Below are 18,444 nucleotides of genomic sequence, written 5' to 3'. Positions count from 1 at the left end.
AACTTGGAATACATATAGGTCGGCGTGATGAGGTCACGTAACTCCGACTTGGTTAAAATACATTATACTGGTTGCTGAAGGGAGCGTAAATCCAGTTACGAAAATAATGTTATGCAGACTAAATTAAAAAACGTATAGGTCGGCGTGATAAACTCACGTAGAATCCGGCTTAGTGAAATACGTATAGGTCGGCGTGATAAACTCACGTAGAATCCGGCTTAGTGAAATACGTATAGGTCGGCGTGATAAACTCACGTAGAATCCGGCTTAGTGAAATACGTATAAGTCGGCGTGATAAACTCACGTAGAATCCGGCTTAGTGAAATACGTATAGGTCGGCGTGATAAACTCACGTAGAATCCGGCTTAGTGAAATACGTATAGGTCGGCGTGATAAACTCACGTAGAATCCGGCTTAGTGAAATACGTATAGGTCGGCGTGATAAACTCACGTACAATCCGGCTTAGTGAAATACGTATAGGTCGGCGTGATAAACTCACGTACAATCCGGCTTAGTGAAATACGTATAGGTCGGCGTGATAAACTCACGTACAATCCGGCTTAGTGAAATACGTATAGGTCGGCGTGATAAACTCACGTAGAATACGGCTTAGTGAAATACGTATAGGTCGGCGTGATAAACTCACGTACAATCCGGCTTAGTGAAATACGTATAGGTCGGCGTGATAAACTCACGTACAATCCGGCTTAGTGAAATACGTATAGGTCGGCGTGATAAACTCACGTACAATCCGGCTTAGTGAAATACGTATAGGTCGGCGTGATGAACTCACGTAAAATCCGGCTTTGTTAAAAAAATATTATACTGGTTGCTTAACAAAGTGTAAATCCAGTAACTGAAATCGTGATGCCATTGCCTCGATGGAGGGCGAGGATGATTACCCTCTCTGGTATTTGAAGCAGTATACCAGCCTACCAGGAGCCTGGTGGAAAAGATAACTTGCTTCACTGAGTTCCTGATGGAACGTAGAGCATGGAGACATTGATTGCTGACGGCCGGTTGACGCACCATTCACGGAAAATTATGGACTTCTGAAATTTATGAATGCTCATAAATTTCGGATAGCATAGGGAGGGATGTGGCACTATTTCATTGTGCCACTGTTTCTAACACACTCTGCAGCATGGACGGGTGGTAAATTGTCCATGAGCGTAGAGATACAAAGAAACCCCTTCCCATAATCCCCTTGCTATCTTTCTGTCTCTTTCCTGCACGACCACCATGATGTGAGGACGCATAGACTGTCTCTCCGTAAATGAGGGGGGGGCACCCCCTCCCTCAACACTAGTTAGGGTAGGTTAGTTAGCTTCGAAAAGCCTATTGTAAAAATTAATTGTAAATTGTTTTTTTTGTAATATATATTGTATCTCTAATGTAAAATAAAATAGTTAGTTATACCTTTGTATATTACAATTGTGTCGCGTGTCGTTTTTCTTGTGTCTGCCATGAATTCCTTCATAAATGTCTTAAGTCGAAAGGCGGCCCTGAGGACAGGGAGATGAAGATTCCCACCAGAATGCCACCAGGGTGAAGAGATCATCTTGAGAAAAGAAAGCAGCCACACCCAGATCCAACATCTCAGGTATGATTTTCTTCTTGTTACTCAGACCCTAATGACTGGCCCATCTTCATGTCTTCATGAGACCGCTTTAAGACATTTACTATAACACGTCTGTCGGTCACACCTCCGTGACCGGCTGATAGTGGTATACACATACGAAAAGACGTGTACAAAACTACCAACAACCGCACAAAAAAGTGATTACGGCAAGCTATATAAAAGACAGGGTAGAAAAAATAGTTAATGCACCTTCTGTGGATAAAGAGACGAAACAATAAAGCACATCATTAGTGAATGCAGGGAGCTAATAAAAGAAAAAGGAATACCAAAACAGCTATGATTCTGCGGAGAAGGCAGTCCACTTGGAACCGTGTAAACGCTTGTAAATACAAATAAATGGAAACGATAAAATCTGGAGCCGGTGATAATGAAAACCATAAAATCCTTAGAAGTATGGAAGAATAAATAAAAATCAAACGTAATAAAAATCAATAAAATTCAAGAAGGGGAAAACGCTGCCAAAGAGTAGATTTTTGTGATTAAAGCAAATCCCAGGGTAAAAATAAGTAAATCCGTGAAACACCAAGAATATTACTGTAATACTGTTAAATATTATGGCCCTACGCCAACAGGTATAGATTAGCTCAACTAGCATAAATTTCAAAAGCGTGTTATTTAGGTACATTTTCACTACGGCCTTGATGCGATTGAAATATACTCAGTGTACCCGAGAAGTCAGGAAATAAAAGTCAAAGTTTAAACAAGCTAGATATAGGTGTTCATGATGTAAAAAGTTGGATCACGTGTTCAACGGATACACGTTTGAAAGAGCCACAGGGCAGACGAGTGTCAACCATGTAGAATCTGGGTGAATCTCGGACGAGCCCGTCCGTCGACAAACTGTTAGTCAGATGAGAAATAATTAATTGTATTTATATATTATTAGTTAAAAAAGAAATTTTTAACCATCTTTTTCTAAAGAATAATCTGTATGTCTCTCCCCTCTTTTGAAAGAGCTATCTTCTCCCAAAATAAAGCCTTTAAACTGTCAGCAGCCTCTTTGTATTTTCGTACATGAACTTTATTCCTCTTGAATAACAACGAGCAAGCCACCGAACAATCTAACAGATCGTATCGGAAGTAAGACTCAAAGAAGGAAGACAACCAGATATGTACACAGACTTTATTTTAATTTAATAACGGCAATAACCCACAGGTACAGCGGTACGCATCTGTTGTACAAGCAGAAACATGTGAAATGTATCCCTATATGCCTCTCCTTGTTTAACGTTGTCTGTTGAACGTCATTGAATTCTCTTTTCATCTGTGTTTATTGAAATGTTACAACAATGTTGGGAACACTCGGAACTGTGCTGCAAACTCATTAAAAACATTGGGATGAATTGAAACGAAAACAAACATTAACGACGTACAGCAGTAATGGAAATAATTGAAGTATCAAGAAAAATCTTCACGTGCCGAAACCAACTCACATAACCTGGTAACGCTGACAAGGCGCAGGTAATTCGAAATGAAACTCGAACAAAAAATATACATAGGCATACCACGAAACCGAAAGAACTGAAACCGGCTGTAACTCCACAATTCAACAGCAACACTTCATTACCCCACATGATGATGATGATGATGATGATGATGATGATGATGATGATGATGATGATGATGATGATGATGATGGGGTTGTAGCTAATGACATTAAAGATGCAATAATGATAACGACGATGATGATGTGGCTGACGCTATTAACGTTGTGATTGACGCTATTAAGGATGCGACAATGATGAGGATGCTGGTGATGATGGGGTTGTGACTTACAACATTAACGATGATGATGATGATGATGATGATGATGATGATGATGATGATGATGAAGTTGTGACTAGCGACATTAAGGATGCGATAATGACGACTATGATGATGACCAAGATTACGATGACTATGCTAATGATGATGTGTATAATGATGATTTACTACGACAATATAAATGATGATGATGATGATGATGATGACTTAAAGACCACGACGAAAATGATGACCAGGATGCTGATGATGACGACGATGACGACGATGGTGATGATTTTGCTGATGAGTTGGTTTGTTATAAGTTTTATTCTGCTTTTAAATGTTCGTCTTTTTATGTGCAACAAGCATCCCGACTCAATTCTATATTTATTGGTTTTAATCCATTAAATGAAGAAATACTAATAAAGAAAAATACACAAATAGCAAAACATGGCGGATGGATTTATATAAACTATAAAACAAAAAATAATGTTCTTGTAACGTCGCAGCTCGGAACGTTCCGATGTTTTTTTTTTTGTTTTTTTGTCATGCGCATTCGTCTTATTTTATTTGTACAAGTTGTCAACTACTGCTTCCTTCAATTTAAATAAAACATCAATTTACCGAAATGCAATTCGATTCTTCCTTTCCTTTATTTTCTATTTTCAACAATCCCAAGAATAAACAATGAAAAAACATTTATAGTTAACGAATAAACACAGAAACATTTTGAAAAACATAACAGCAACAGCGAATATTATTCTTGCATATCGATTCCAGGTTGGAACAATGTTCGAAAATTCCAAATCAGCAGTTTTTTTTTCTAACAACTACAGTAGGAAAAATATTCACACTCAAAATCTTAAGAATGCTATAAAAACCTCAACACAGCTTCCCCTCCCCCCCTCTCTCTCTTTCTCCCATTTTCTTTCTCTTACACACTCTCTCTCTCTCTCTCTCTCTCTCTCTCTCTCTCTCTCTCTCTCTCTCTCTCTCTCTCTCTCTCTCTCTATCTATCTATCTATCTTTCCGGTAGTTTCTTTCAGAGCCAGCGCGCATGAGTATGAGCTAATACGGCACATGGTTGAAAACACTCGACCAATGTTACGGTAGACGCACACTAACTTCTTCTATATGTCCACCGAAACTCTCTCTCTCTCTCTCTCTCTCTTTCTCTCACACACACACACACACACACACACACACACACTAACAAAGCAGGCTCACTAATTCACACACATCCATCTCTTTTACATACATAAGCACCCGGTGACAGCTGAGATACATGCGTTTAATTTCTTTTTACGGACAAAACAACTTTTATTTCACATAGAACGTTTCTTGAACTACTAAAACAAATTAATAATAATGAATAAATATCAATATAAAGCATGCTAGATGGATAATTTAAGACGTTTATATACGTCAACAAAATTAACCAAAATATCTACGAGAAAATCAAACACAATTTTGTATTGGGGAGGAGGATTATTACGGTGACTTATTTTCGTTATTTTCGCAATATTTTGACTTTTCACAATTACTTAAGACTTCTACTTGATCATGGCTTGCGAAACGAAAGTAAGCTAAGGATTAAATCATGGTGTCTATTCAAAATTCCGTACAGGTTTCCGAGTTCGATATAAAGATTCCCGAGTTCGACTAAATACACCAAACACAGATCGGCTGTTACATTGGCTCAAAAGCTATAAGAATAACATCCAAATAAAAAATGAGATTTAAAGTCTAAAAACGCAAACTCGAAGAAATACAAAAAGAAATGAATACATGGAAGACCTAAGTTCGGGTCTGGCCATTTCTTTGGGGGTTGGTCACCTTAAAAGAGGCACAGGGCTACTAATTGGGACTAGATTTGCATGGATACTATTTAGGGAGTTGCGCAGCGAGACGTCTGTTCACATTTCACTTGAATTTCTGCATGTCAGTACAGTCAGGTAAGCAAGGGCCCAGGATGGAATTCCAAAGGCAGTAGTCCGAGGGAAAAAAGCTATTCGAGTAGAAAGCTTTACGGGATCTAGGGATCTCTACAGTGTAAGAGTGGGTTTTACTGCTTGTCGGGTGTTTTGGGGATATTATCGTCGTGGAGGTACTAGTGCTCGGAGTTCGAAAGAGCACTTGCTATTGAAATACTTCTAAAACAGGTACAAGGATGCCACGTTTCGACGATGGGACAGAGGTTAGATTTTAGTTGATAATTCAGGACCTATTGGCGACTCTTCTGAACCCTGTCCAGGAGCGAGAGACTAGTAGAAAATGTGCGAGCTCAGATGCTGCAACAATCCTTCATACATGGGTGAACCGTGACCTTGTAGAGATACATAATACTATCATGTGAGAGTAGCCTTCTAGCACGGTAGAGGGAGTTCACCTTCTTCGCGGCAGCCTTGGCAATTATCTCAATGAGCTTGTTCCAATTCATGTTGTCTGTGAATGTTAACCCCAGGAGTTCGAGGGAGCGTATCATTAGCCATGGCAATCATGGTTGAGAAAGTTTCTTGCAATTATTAAAGGAAATAAGCTTAGTCTTGGCAGCATTAAATGTTACAAACCAGTTACGGCCCCAGTCCACTACAAACTAGACGTCTTCCTCTAGAGTTTTAGCAATTTTCTTAGATATGTGTTAATTTGTTTTACGCTCGTGTTTGTTAGAGAGTGTGGCGTCATCAGCAATTTATATCGTGTTTTGATATACGATAATCGAGTACGACCTGGGTTTTTCTCTTATTTAAGAAGGATTTGATTATGTTGAGTATATGTCAAGCAATACTATACGATTTGATTTTCATGAGAAGACCATCGTGCCAACCTCTCTCAAATATCTTAGATATGTCTAGGGCTCCTGGCTTAGTTTCCTCTGCCTTATTCAATGCTTAGTATATACGTTCGGAGATTACAGTTAGGATATCTGCAGTAGAACGAGCTTGTCTAAATCCATATTGTGGGTCGCATAAAGATTTATTGTCTGTGAGGTGCCGCACTAGTGCTTTGATGATTAAAGACTCAAAAATTTTGGCAAAGAGAGGGAGGAAGCTAATGAAGAGATAATTCAGTGGATCAGTCTTTTCGCTAGAATTCTTCTAACCTGGTAGCACGGACGTAATTTTCCAACAGTTGGGAAAGAAAGATTCGTTAAGGCATTTACTATAAAGTTTGGAGAGAACTGGATCAACCTCAGCGGAGCAATTTTTAATTGTACAGCCGGGATAAGATCGGGCACACATGCCTTTGAGGTATCTATATTTATTATGACATTACAAACGATAGAGTGTGGCTGTTGTCCGCAAAAGGGATATTTGGAACGGATGGCCTGCTGTGTCTAAAGCAGTTAGAGCAAAACGTTGGGAAAGCAGATTTGCCTTTTCAGTTGCTGTGCAAACAATCTCAAGGCTGTTGGATTGTGGGAGAATTGTCGATTGTCCATAATTTATTGGAGATAGATTTTAACACGGACTCGTCGTTGTATCTGGAAGTCTCGCAAAAATGGAAAATAAATTTGACAAAAGGGATTTATTACCGGTCCACACTAAGCCACCTGACACGTATTTCAGCAAGAATATTGTAACATTCTTGCTTTTCCCCCTCTCTGTGTCTATTAACAGTTTTTATTTTTTTTGTTTGTTTTTTTGTTTATTTGTTTTTTGTTTGTTTTTTAGCCTGCAGCTATAACGGTTGTTTTGCGTGTAATTCGTTTAACGATTCACGATCGCACAGGAATCTGGCAAAAGTCCAGAGTATTAGTGCGTCTTGCAGCTTGTTTAAAAGTTATTATCGTGCCACCTTATGGTTAACAAGCAGCGCATGCGTGGTCCCCCTCTTGTGTTGAATGTGAGATGACGCCACAAAAAATAGTGAAGAAATGATGATTTTGAGCAGTGCGAAGGGCCAATCTAAGTGATTGAGCAAACAATATGGGGTCAAAAGTGTCAGTTTTTGCAATTTTGGGTCATTTGTGGCTCCTTTTGAGCTCCTGGGAACGCCGAATGAAAACGGACAAACGATGCAGTTTCACGCCTTAAGACATGTATATTTTAATTCAACACCATGGAAAACTACTATATAGGTATACATATCAAGTTCTTGAGTAATATGAAAAAAAGAGATCAAAATAAGCATGTTTTTTAGCCGTAAAAGTCCCAGAGGGATGCGAACTAAAATTTTGCCAAGGTCACCCATAGTGAATTTATATTAAGAACTAGTATCGCATTTTGGCCAAGTTTCAGGAAAATCTAATGGATGGATCAAACGCTATGGGGCAAAAGGTGTCATTTTTTGCCATTTTGGGGTATTTTTGACTTCTTTTGAGCCCCTGAGGACGCCGAATTCCAGTGTAAATGTGATAACGATGCAGTTTCAGGCCTTAACACATGTACATTTGAGTCGACCACCGTGAAAAAAACACTATATAGTCAGACATATCAAATTTTTGTTGAGAAATATGACAAAAGAGCCACAAAAAGAAGCGTTTTTAGCACTAAAGTCCCCGGGGACGCGAACCAGAATTTTGCCAGTGTCCCCCATACTGGATTTATATTATGAACAATGGGCTCCACATTTTGGCCAAGTTTCAAAAAATCTAATGGGTGAATCAAAAGTTATGGGGCAAAATGTGTATTTTTGGCCATTTGGAGGCATTTTGACCTTTTTTGAGCCGCTGGGGGCGCAACGGGAATTTTGGTAAAAAAAATTTTTTACTGTGCACATCTATTTAATGAAATAGAATTTGTGACAACATTTCAGGAAAAACTAATGGACGGTTATCTGGCAATTGTCCGGACTAACGGACGCACGGACGCACGGACGCACAAATGCGTGGAAACACGGAAGCACAGACGCCACTGAAAACATAGGCCCTTCTCCGATAAATCGGGGGACCAAAAAAACTCCTGTCACGACACGTGCTTTTTTCTCTCTTTTTCTTTTTCTGTTTTCTCTTCCTTCGCTGTACCGTCACCTAACGCTACGACTTGGTCATTCGTATACGTGATATACCGCTGATGTTACATACGTGTAAATGGCTTCATTACAATATCGATTCTCAACACTCACCGCTATGTGGAATTTCAGTAGAAAATAAGTAGAACTGTGCCAATTGCGAAATGCAAGGCTAGGATCATGCTTGTTAGCTACGTGCTCACCCATCGATGTGTATCAGTAGATACTAAACACAATTATCAACCGATGAGCAGCAGCCATGATAATGACATGTTCAAAAGAGACTCGAAAGAACCGATGCCAACAACAACAAAAGCCGACAATAAAGCCGTATTACTCGGAGAGCATATAAAACTAAAATATTCCTAAATCATATTTTAGTTTGTAATAGGATTTTCGTATGTCTGTCAGAATAAACATTAAAACATCATTTTCCTATGTCTGTCAGAATAAACATTAAAACATCATTTTCCTATGTCTGTCAGAATAAACATTAAAACATCATTTTCCTATGTCTGTCAGAATAAACATTTAAATATCATTATTATATGTCTGTCAGAATAAACATTGAAAAAGCATTTTCGTAGTCTGTCAGATTAACCATTAAAATATCATTTTCGAATGTCTGTCAGAATAATATAAAAATATAATTTCGTATGTCTGTCAGAATAAACATTCAAATATCATTTTCGTATGTCTGTCAAAATAAACATTCAAATATCATTTTTTATATGTTTGTCAGGATAAACTTTGAAATAGTATTTCGCATGTTTGTCAGAATAAACATTTAAATATCATTGTCGTATGTCTGTCAGATTAAATATTGAAATATCATTTTTATATGTCTTTCAGAATAAACATTAAAATATTTTTCATATGTTAGTCAGAATAAACTTTGAAATAGCATTTCAGAAAAAGCATTGAAATATAATTTTCGTATGTCTGTCAAAATGAACATTAAAATATCAGTCTGTCAGAATAAACATTGAAATAAACATTTCTGTTTATCTTTCAGAATAAACATTTAAATATTATTATCATATATCTGTCAGAATAAACATTGAAATATCATTTTAGCATGTTTCTCAGAATAAACATTGAAATATCATTATCATATGTCTGTAAAAATAGACAATAAAATAGAATTTTCGCACGTCTGTCAGAATAAACATTGAAATAGCATTTTTATTGGTCTGTCATGTTAGTTTTTAAAATAACATTTTTATTACGCTTTCCGGTTACTGTTTTGAATCAGATAAACAGCAAAATTGATCTCCTTCATTGCAGATGTCATATGATGTCGAAAAAGGTCATATTCAAATAGCTCCTTTCCATAGACGCTTGTCTTAGGAATTACCTCGCTGTTCCCTATTTCCCGAACCTACCAATAAGTAGAAAACTAAATGTAATGTGAACAAACCTCTCGCTGCATAGCTCCCCATTTAAGATGTTCACTATAAATCTTTTCTCTAATTAAATCTAAGTTTCAAAACTGCTTTTGGTAAAACAAATTGAAAAAAATGAACGTATGCATCTGGAATAATGTTTGCTGTTGTTTTCTGTGGTTTGATTCCCTTTGTTTTGACACAACTTCAATGGTCTGCCAGTCTACGAGAGACACCAATGAAAAGCTTACAATCGCTAATGTGTTCTGCCCGCCGGCTACGTCATTCCCGGAAAACCATTTTACCGACCAGGCCGGCACGATTGAAACGTGTCCAATTGAATTCAAGAAGAAAATGTAACAGTCGAAAAACCACTCATCTTCAGTTATACACATTCTACAATTCCACTTCAAAATTCAACGTCGTATCACGTCCAATATTCTCAGATTTATAGCTAGCAGGTATTTTTTAAAACAAGAATTCTTTTGTTCCTGATTTTTTTAGATGAAGATTAATGATTTGATGATTCGTATTATTTCGACTACGGCTCTCACATTGGATATTATTCTCGCAATGTTTCGGACAATGTCATTTCTGGCCTTCTCCTGGTGTGGTTTGTAGAACTTGGGAATGTTTCTGACAAAATTTCAAAGGGAACCTTTTATTTAATCCACCCGGTTAGCATACTATCGTTCCGTTAGCCAACAGACCGGGTAGAAGTCTTAAGTAAATCGCAGTTGCATTCGTCGTATCGCCCAACCCGAGGATTTAAACTTCACCCTCGAGAAAAGAAAATGTCACAACTGAATTAAATGTCGTTTTGCTAATAAAAGTTGTTTCAAAACGCGTGTACATATAGAGTAACGTTGTTAAATATTTATTTCTGGAATGTGATTCAAATATTTTATATGTTTGGAAGTTTGGAAATGTAACCAATCTATATATCTATAAAAGTGAAAGTGTCGGTCCATCTGTTTGTGTGTGCGTCTGTGTGTGTACATTTCCCGACATAATAGCTCTGTCAATTTTCAGTCTACATAACGAAATTTTATATACAGGGTATGGAGATTTGGAAAAATCTTTGTAATCCGTTTTCAGCCAGAAATTTGGCTGTTAAGGAGTCAAAGTTCAACGATTTTTAACTTAATAACTTGATTTGAGTCCAAAACAATAAATGTTAAGGGGTCATAATAGAGGTCAGTTTTTTTTTTAATTTACGTTTGCGGTCTCTACCAAATTACTCAGACAATTTCTGGTCTACACATTTGAAATTTTGCATAAAGGGTATTCAGAGATAGGGCAAGCTTTTTAATCGGTTTAGGTCGAAAATTTGAGCTACAAATATATAAATGTATGTATGTATGTATGCTTGCATGTCTGCCTAAAACTGTCGACAAAGGCGACGGATTTTCAGAAGATCAGTATCGTTTTGAGACTCGACCGTTCAGACGACAAATACCTAACAATTGGCTAAAAAGATTAATATCTTCAGCCTCAACTGGGCACTTTCCCACAAGGAGGGGTCGCCTTTTTTTCAATGATATTTTCGAAAGTCATCCCCTCTTTTCGATTGTCTAGCCTTAATTTAAACCTACGTCACTTCCGATTTGGCGGTGGTTGTAACAGCAAAGCCGTCACGTTTTCCCCCCGTTCTTTTCCTCCTTCGTGGTACAGGTTGCCTTCCTACTACCACTTTTTTTTCCTCAACACACACCTCCAAACACCCGGGCAACGCCGGGCACCCATGTTAGTTAATAAATAAAAGCTCTGGTTTGTATAATCTATTAATTATTAAGCGCATTTTGAACTGAAACGAATCAATGCGCACTTAATATTATATTATATATAATATTAAATTATATATAATATTAAATTATATATAATATTATATATAATTTAACTAAAAATTATTTTCAAACAAGACTCTTGATTTATATTTATTCAATAAATTCAACTTTTTTCTTATCTATATATAAATTAATGTCTGCGTGTGTGTGCATGTGTGTGTGACGTTTTAGTGTTTCGTCAGGTGGTAACCGCGACGGGATAGGAATTCCGAATCTCATAACTGCATCCTCAGATGAATAGTTGAAACAACAACTAAAAAGATGAGGATAATAGTCCACAATAAAAATACATTAATAAATAATACTCATCTCATTATAAATTCCAATTAAATAATATATATACCATTCGGTACGGACTTGATCATGGAAAATCAGATATTACAATAAACGTGGATTTATAAGACCAAAAATCCAACCTTGACCGCCCTCCAGGGCCCGTGGCGCAGTGGATAGATATGTTGAATCTCTACGGTTCTAGGTGAGCATTGCCTGAAGATAGCGAATCCTACCTAAAGCCAGCGAGAGGCTTACATGGCCAAAAAACGTTATGAGACGACAACAACTAATGATGGCAGTAATTGCCGAGGATGCAGTTAGGAGATTCGGAGTTCCTATCCCGTCGCGTTTACCACCTGACGAAGGCCAGAGGAATAGTTGGCCGAAACGTCGTTTACCACCTGACGAAGGCCAGAGGAATAGGTGGCCGAAACGTCGTGAAACCACAACTGAAAAGGTAAGAATAATAGCAATAAAATAAATTAATTTTCAAAATCGTCATAAACATTTGCACCAACTTGATAATATAATGTTGGCTTTAGGCAGACAAATACAAAATCTTTATCAGTAATAGATGTTGCACACAGGTTGATCAATTATTTTTAATTATTTTGTTTATTGCGAGATGGCTATTTTTTTGGTGATATTTACATATTTTGAACTGTTAACTGGATTATGGTCATTTCTATAATATTTTGATCGGTGTACTTGCGGCTTCTTGTAATAGTTTTATTATACTTTTTTAGGTGATTCCTATTTAGACGAGATTGCTGTACCCTCCGATGTTCTGAGATTGTATATTACTAATGTAAGCCTCTGTCAAAAATGACAGAAAATAATTATGTTCCGTCGGTGTTTGCACTAATAGACATATAAAATAATAGAATTATGTCAGTAATTTATTTTATTATATATAAAGTATTATTGTCATTTCTGATGACCTAAAAGACTATAACAACTCTCGTTGAAATTTTTTTTCAGAGTGATAGATTTCTGAGGGAGTTAGATCAGGAAAATATGCCGGATGTGGCAAGATTCCCAAACCAAATTCTCTTAGAAGATCTTTGGACAGTAGTACTGTGTTTTGGGAGGAACATCGGTAAGAATGTTGCAGGAAAATATCGATGATGCTTTAATAATCTGGAAGAGGAATTTATAAATTTGCGATATGTTAAATAGCAATCTGCAAAAATAATAAAATACAATGGTTTCAAAAACCGATTCAAGAAACCGGCAAAAAACATTTTTATACCGACAAGATATTTCAGATTAGAGTATTATATTTAATGCTCCATTCAATGTAAGTGCGGAGGGGGTAATGTTCTATTGTTATGAGATCATGCTTTTCTCCCTCTGGGGATGTAGTGTAATATATGTTCGTTCGTCATGATACCATCCTCCCAGAAATTGTCTCCTCTTAATTTTGAAGGAAAGAGGACGGAATGTATTTGTCAACACGTATTTGCTACCACCACCATGGAGGAGGCAGCATGTCAGCTTTCATTGAAGAAGGAGGGGGTGTACTTCGGGTGTTTGGCAAGGACTGTTAAATGGAGACGGTTTCAATGATTTTTTTGGTTTGTTTTCGAGGAGGGGGTCCAAGTATTGTCATATTTTTCGTTTTTGGTGAGGCAGTTGTAACGGAGAGGTAGAGTTTGGGGGCGTCAGATTTTAAAGAGGAAGCTAATTTCTTGGGGGGGGGGGTTCGGAAATAGTGAAATCGAGAACAGTGTTAATTTTTCTTTCGTCCACCAAAAATACATAATTTTTAAAAGTCATTTGGTTTGCGGAGGCTGGATGTGTAACTTTAAGAAGGAAGTTGCGGCAGTCGTCTTATTTGAAATTGGTTGTTTAATTTTTGCTTTAGAATGTTCAAGAACCCGATTCTTGGGGTTTGGTTGGACTGGAGCTATAGAAGGTGAAGTACGCCATTTCCCCATAAAACTAATAAGCCGGCGGCCTTTCGGTAACTACAATAGAGAGTTTATCTTCCCCTGCATTTAGATAGTAGCGAATTGCGTTGAATGCTTCCCTATTTAAGAGAATGTCGAAGGTCGATATCTCGTTGTAACCATTAAGATCAACCTCTGTAACTTTATTGCTGTCGAACTGTCGAAGGGGCTGCTCAAGCATTTTTGTAGGTTAAAGTGCGTTTATTCTAGTCTAACAGTGGCTATATTGCTGTCGAACTAAGGTAAGATTTTGTACAGTTCTAAAGGGTAAAACCTCCAAAACTACCTTTTCTCTTATAAGGAGTTAGTTTATTGTTAATCGCCCATGGCACTCCTTCCGGGGAATGTCAACGGAGATGATCAGGCATTTTTCGTAGGTCATGGTGTTCTGACTTTTCAAAATCACATCTCGTCTTGTGTCTACTTTCTTGGTAAGAAGTTAAATAATGTTATTAACATAAAAAAGGTAATGTCATCTGCGAAGGCCGGAGAGTACATCAACCGAAACGTTGTGAAAATTGCAATAATTGAAATGAAAATTAGTCTGAAATATGAAACTAGTATAAGATGCTTCTTCTAATCGTCGCATTGCGTCGTTATATTTCATTTTGGCGCCTTTTATCTCCATCGTCCAACTAATTTCTCAGCTGGAAAAATATTGACAGTTTTATGATAGACTGTGGCAGCTAGAATAATCTGGCTGCTCTAAGTACACATTTGTCAGAGTGGTCGTCATCGTGGTTGCAGTCGTTGTGGGCGTTCTTTTAAATACCGCCGTCCATTGGATGAACGCCAAACGAATTCGTGATTAATGTTAATTACTCCCGCTGGTTGACCCAAAAGAGAATAAACCGACCAGTTTCTTCCCTAATTGTACTCTATTTTGTTTTTCAAGCTGGCTTCTAAAAAAACACTCAGTTTATATTGACACAATGATTTAAGGAGAGTAGAAACATTTATCATTTCCAAAACTGATGAATATTTTAGCATGTATTTTATGTGATTAAAATATTTATGAAAAAAACTTACTAAAACAAATATTGACTAACTCAGCTTTAGTTATTTAGATAGATAGATAGATAGATAGATAGATAGATAGATAGATAGATAGATAGTTAGATAGATAGATAGATAGATAGATAGATAGATAGATACATACATACATACATACATAGGTAGTAAGATAGATATATAGTTAGTTAGTTAGATAGATAGATAGGTAGATAGATAGATAGATAGATAGATACATACATACATACATACATACATACATACATACATACATACATAGGTAGTAAGATAGATATATAGTTAGTTAGTTAGTTAGATAGATAGATAGATAGATAGATAGATAGATAGATAGATAGATAGATAGATAGATAGATAGATGAAAGAGACATCTGGTCTGGTCCATCTATCTCTCACTCCTGGCCAGATTTCAAAAAAGAGTCCTCAGTCTAATAAGTCCCGCACTGCTAATCAAACTTAAACCACTGACCCATCAACGAAATATTGCATACTTGCGCCTATTTTACAAATATTTTAATGGAAAATACTCCGACAAACTGCAAGCACTTGTACTTTCTTGACAAACCCGACAAGCAGCAAAATCACACCCCAACACTGTAGAAATCCCTAGATGCCGGAAAACCTTCTACTCAAATAATTTATTCCCTTGAACTGCTAAACTTTTGAATTTCCTCTCAGGCCCCTGCTTCCCTTACTGTACTGACATGCAGAAGTGTAATGTGAACAGGCATCTTATATTTCAACCCCCTACATAATGCCCTGCAAATTTGGTCCCAAACAGTGCCCCTTACGTCCAAGTGGCATTGTACCGTTTGGGGGGGGGGCAGTAAAAAAAAGAAAGTGTAAATAGTAAAACAGAAAGTGGATCTTGTATTTACTTTCGACAGCTTAATAACTCACACTTTCCTTATTTTGTCTTTTAGTCCTCACATTCCATGAGTGATGTTTCTGGCAAAGTGAAAAGAAATTCTGTTTTCTGATCAAAATCATACCATCGATACTTTTTGTCGTTGAAGTATGTTAATGTATTTATTTTTATTTTTAAGCTCTTTACATCAAGTTGCTTCATGTCTTGTCTGGGGAAATATCCACTAAAAAAAGGGAATTAGCTTCAAAATTAGTTTGCTTGGTATTATACATGTCAATAGCGCAAAATAAAATATATAGTATAACTTTTGTCCTTTAGTCCTCACAATTCATGAGTGACGTTTTTGACAAAAGAGGCAGTGAGAATTTCTGTTCTCTGGACTATACTCTATCTAACACTTATCGTGGGCATTTTTTTTTTACTTTAAAGTAATATAGTTTATAGCTGTTTACATCAAGTAGTTTCATGTTTTGTCCAAAAGAATTTCCATAAAAATTTACTGGGTATGTGTCCTTGGAATCACCCTACGTTCTTATTCAATCTCCGCGGTTTGTCCATTACGTTCGATTGACCCCGCAACATAACTGTAACCCTCTATCTAGAATATAACCTGACGAGGCCAGGTCCACATGAATAAATACAGGGTCATTAATAATTAGCGTTACAGTCTATTTCAAACTATAATTTTAATCATTTTTCTCGGTATTCCTCTATTTTGACACTTATTCATGAATCTTTATACGTTCAGACACAAGAATATAACCATTAGTAGTATTTTAGACAAGCGGATTGCAATTGTTGAGCTGTTTAAAGCAGGACACTTCATGAAGGATATCTGTAAGAGCCTGAAAGTGAACAGAATGCTGGTGTGGAGGACTTTAAAACGTTTTGAGGAGACTGAAGACATTCAGAATAGGTTAGGACAAGATCGCCCTCGAACAGCTAGAACCCCTACACTTGTTAAATCCATCAGAGAAAAGATCAGGGGGAATCCTAAGAGATACATCCAGAATCTGGCTAAAGAGTCGAGAGTGTCGTATGGGATCATGTCAACTGTACTCCGAAAGGACCTGAAGATTTCTCCATTCAAGCATGTCAAGAAACAACACCTTTCTGCTCAAGTTGTTGATAATCGACTCCAAAGATCCCAGATTCTTTCCCGCATTCAGGATGGCACGCTACTAAATCTCGTTTTCAATGATGAGAAGAAATTTGATGTTGAACACCACTTTAACACTCAAAATGATCGGGTTTAGTCGAGGGATGGGGACGAAGGATCTCGAGTGGTGACAAGGAAAAAATGTGCTGCCTCAGTGATGGTCTGGGTAGTCGTGACAGTCCGGTAAAAGTCCCCTCTTTTTTGTTGACCAGGGGGTGAAATTGAACCAGAAAAACTATCAAGATGACATCCTCGTTGGCGCATTGCTGCCCTGGGTACAGAAGCTCTTCAAAAAACGTCCCTGGTCTTTTCAGCACGACTCGGCACGATCACATGGGGCCAAAAAGACTCAGGAGTGGCTTTCCGAGAATGTCCCGCACTTCATTCCCAAAGAGGAATGGCCCCCATCTTCTTCCGATCTGAATCCCCTTGATTTTGGGATCTGGTCATACCTTGAAAGCAAGGTCTCGGTCACTCACCATCAAAATTTGGAAGCTCTGAAGGTCAAACTGCAGAAGAAGTGAGCCAAAGTCACTCAGAAAGTAATTCGTGACACATGTAAGTCTTTTCCTAAACGTCTTCAACTAGTTATTGACGCAGATGGTGGACATTGTAAGAGTATCTTGTGTAGTTTCCGACGTGTAGGAGACGGGGAGTCTCGTCGTGGGCGACGAAGCGTTTTCACTGAAGAACCACGGCAACACACAGCGAACCAACAAACAATGACAGCCACGGCGCGAAGGTAATTAACAAAGCTCAGTTGACTGCACGAATAGAAACGGAACCCAACGGTCACTAACGGAACCCAACGGTCACTGTACTGATCGCCACGAACGTCAGAACCCGACTGCCTCGCACCTCCAATGGACCGATTTTTATTCCTCAAGATGGCCTAGCTAATTTGCATCCCCGCGAGATCTCGCGCGATCCTGCGAGATTCTGTCTCTAATAAAAGCAGGCAGGCGCATCTTGGAACTTTTTCTTCCGCTGCCTCGACCACAGGATCAGCCACCACCCCGCACGCTAGGCACACACGGACCCTCTTGCGCCGAGGGCTACGGTTAGTCTCACACTCCCCCCTGGTCTCCAGATCACATATGTGACACGGCGGACGTGGCCGTTTGATTCGAGCACTCCTGCGGAGGGGTATTGCCGGGACTTCCTCATCGGAGCTCTCAGAAGTGGCATCGGAAGCATCAGCATCAGCATTAGAGCTCGCAGTTGAGTCATTAGGTTCGTGGGGCACAGGCTGGATCCATCGCTCATCGTCGGATGACTCGCTCCTTCCACTGCTCGCAGTTGAGTCACCAGGTTCGTGGGGCACGGGTTGGATCCATCGCTCATCGTCGGATGACTCGCTACTTCCACTGCTCGCCAATTGGTCAGCGCTTAGAGCGGGCCGGACATCCCTTACGTGGCGCGGAGTATCATCGACTAGTATGGCCTGTTCACTGATGACGCCGGTGACCCGCCCCCTCGAAAAGCTGCTGGTGCACCGGCCGCCGGGTGGCTTCACCCAGACGGTGTCTCCCACTTGGTACGTCCCCTGGGGTTCTCGTTGGTCGGGTAGACACACTTCAACGTCCTTG

The 18,444-nt window shown here is 38.5% G+C and overlaps 1 protein-coding gene across 1 annotated transcript; it reads left to right on the top strand.

The window, feature by feature from the left end:
• Positions 1-16,424: 16,424 nt before the first annotated feature.
• LOC145263906 (uncharacterized) lies at positions 16,425-16,952 on the top strand. Its single transcript, XM_080120986.1, has one exon. It carries the CDS (start codon positions 16,425-16,427, stop codon positions 16,950-16,952), a length of 528 nt encoding a protein of 175 aa, XP_079977112.1.
• Positions 16,953-18,444: the final 1,492 nt, after the last annotated feature.

Source organism: Euprymna scolopes, chromosome 39, assembly GCF_053919585.1.
Source record: "Euprymna scolopes isolate OS-2025 chromosome 39, ASM5391958v1, whole genome shotgun sequence".
NCBI lineage: Eukaryota > Metazoa > Mollusca > Cephalopoda > Sepiida > Sepiolidae > Euprymna > Euprymna scolopes.
The sequence above is the reverse complement of the archived record's forward strand: the minus strand, read 5'-3'. Positions and strand labels throughout refer to the sequence as shown.

What these genes read in the sequence shown, in the direction of transcription:
- LOC145263906 (XM_080120986.1), top strand. Translation starts at nt 16,425, where the DNA reads ATGAATCTTTATACGTTCAGACACAAGAATATAACCATTAGTAGTATT.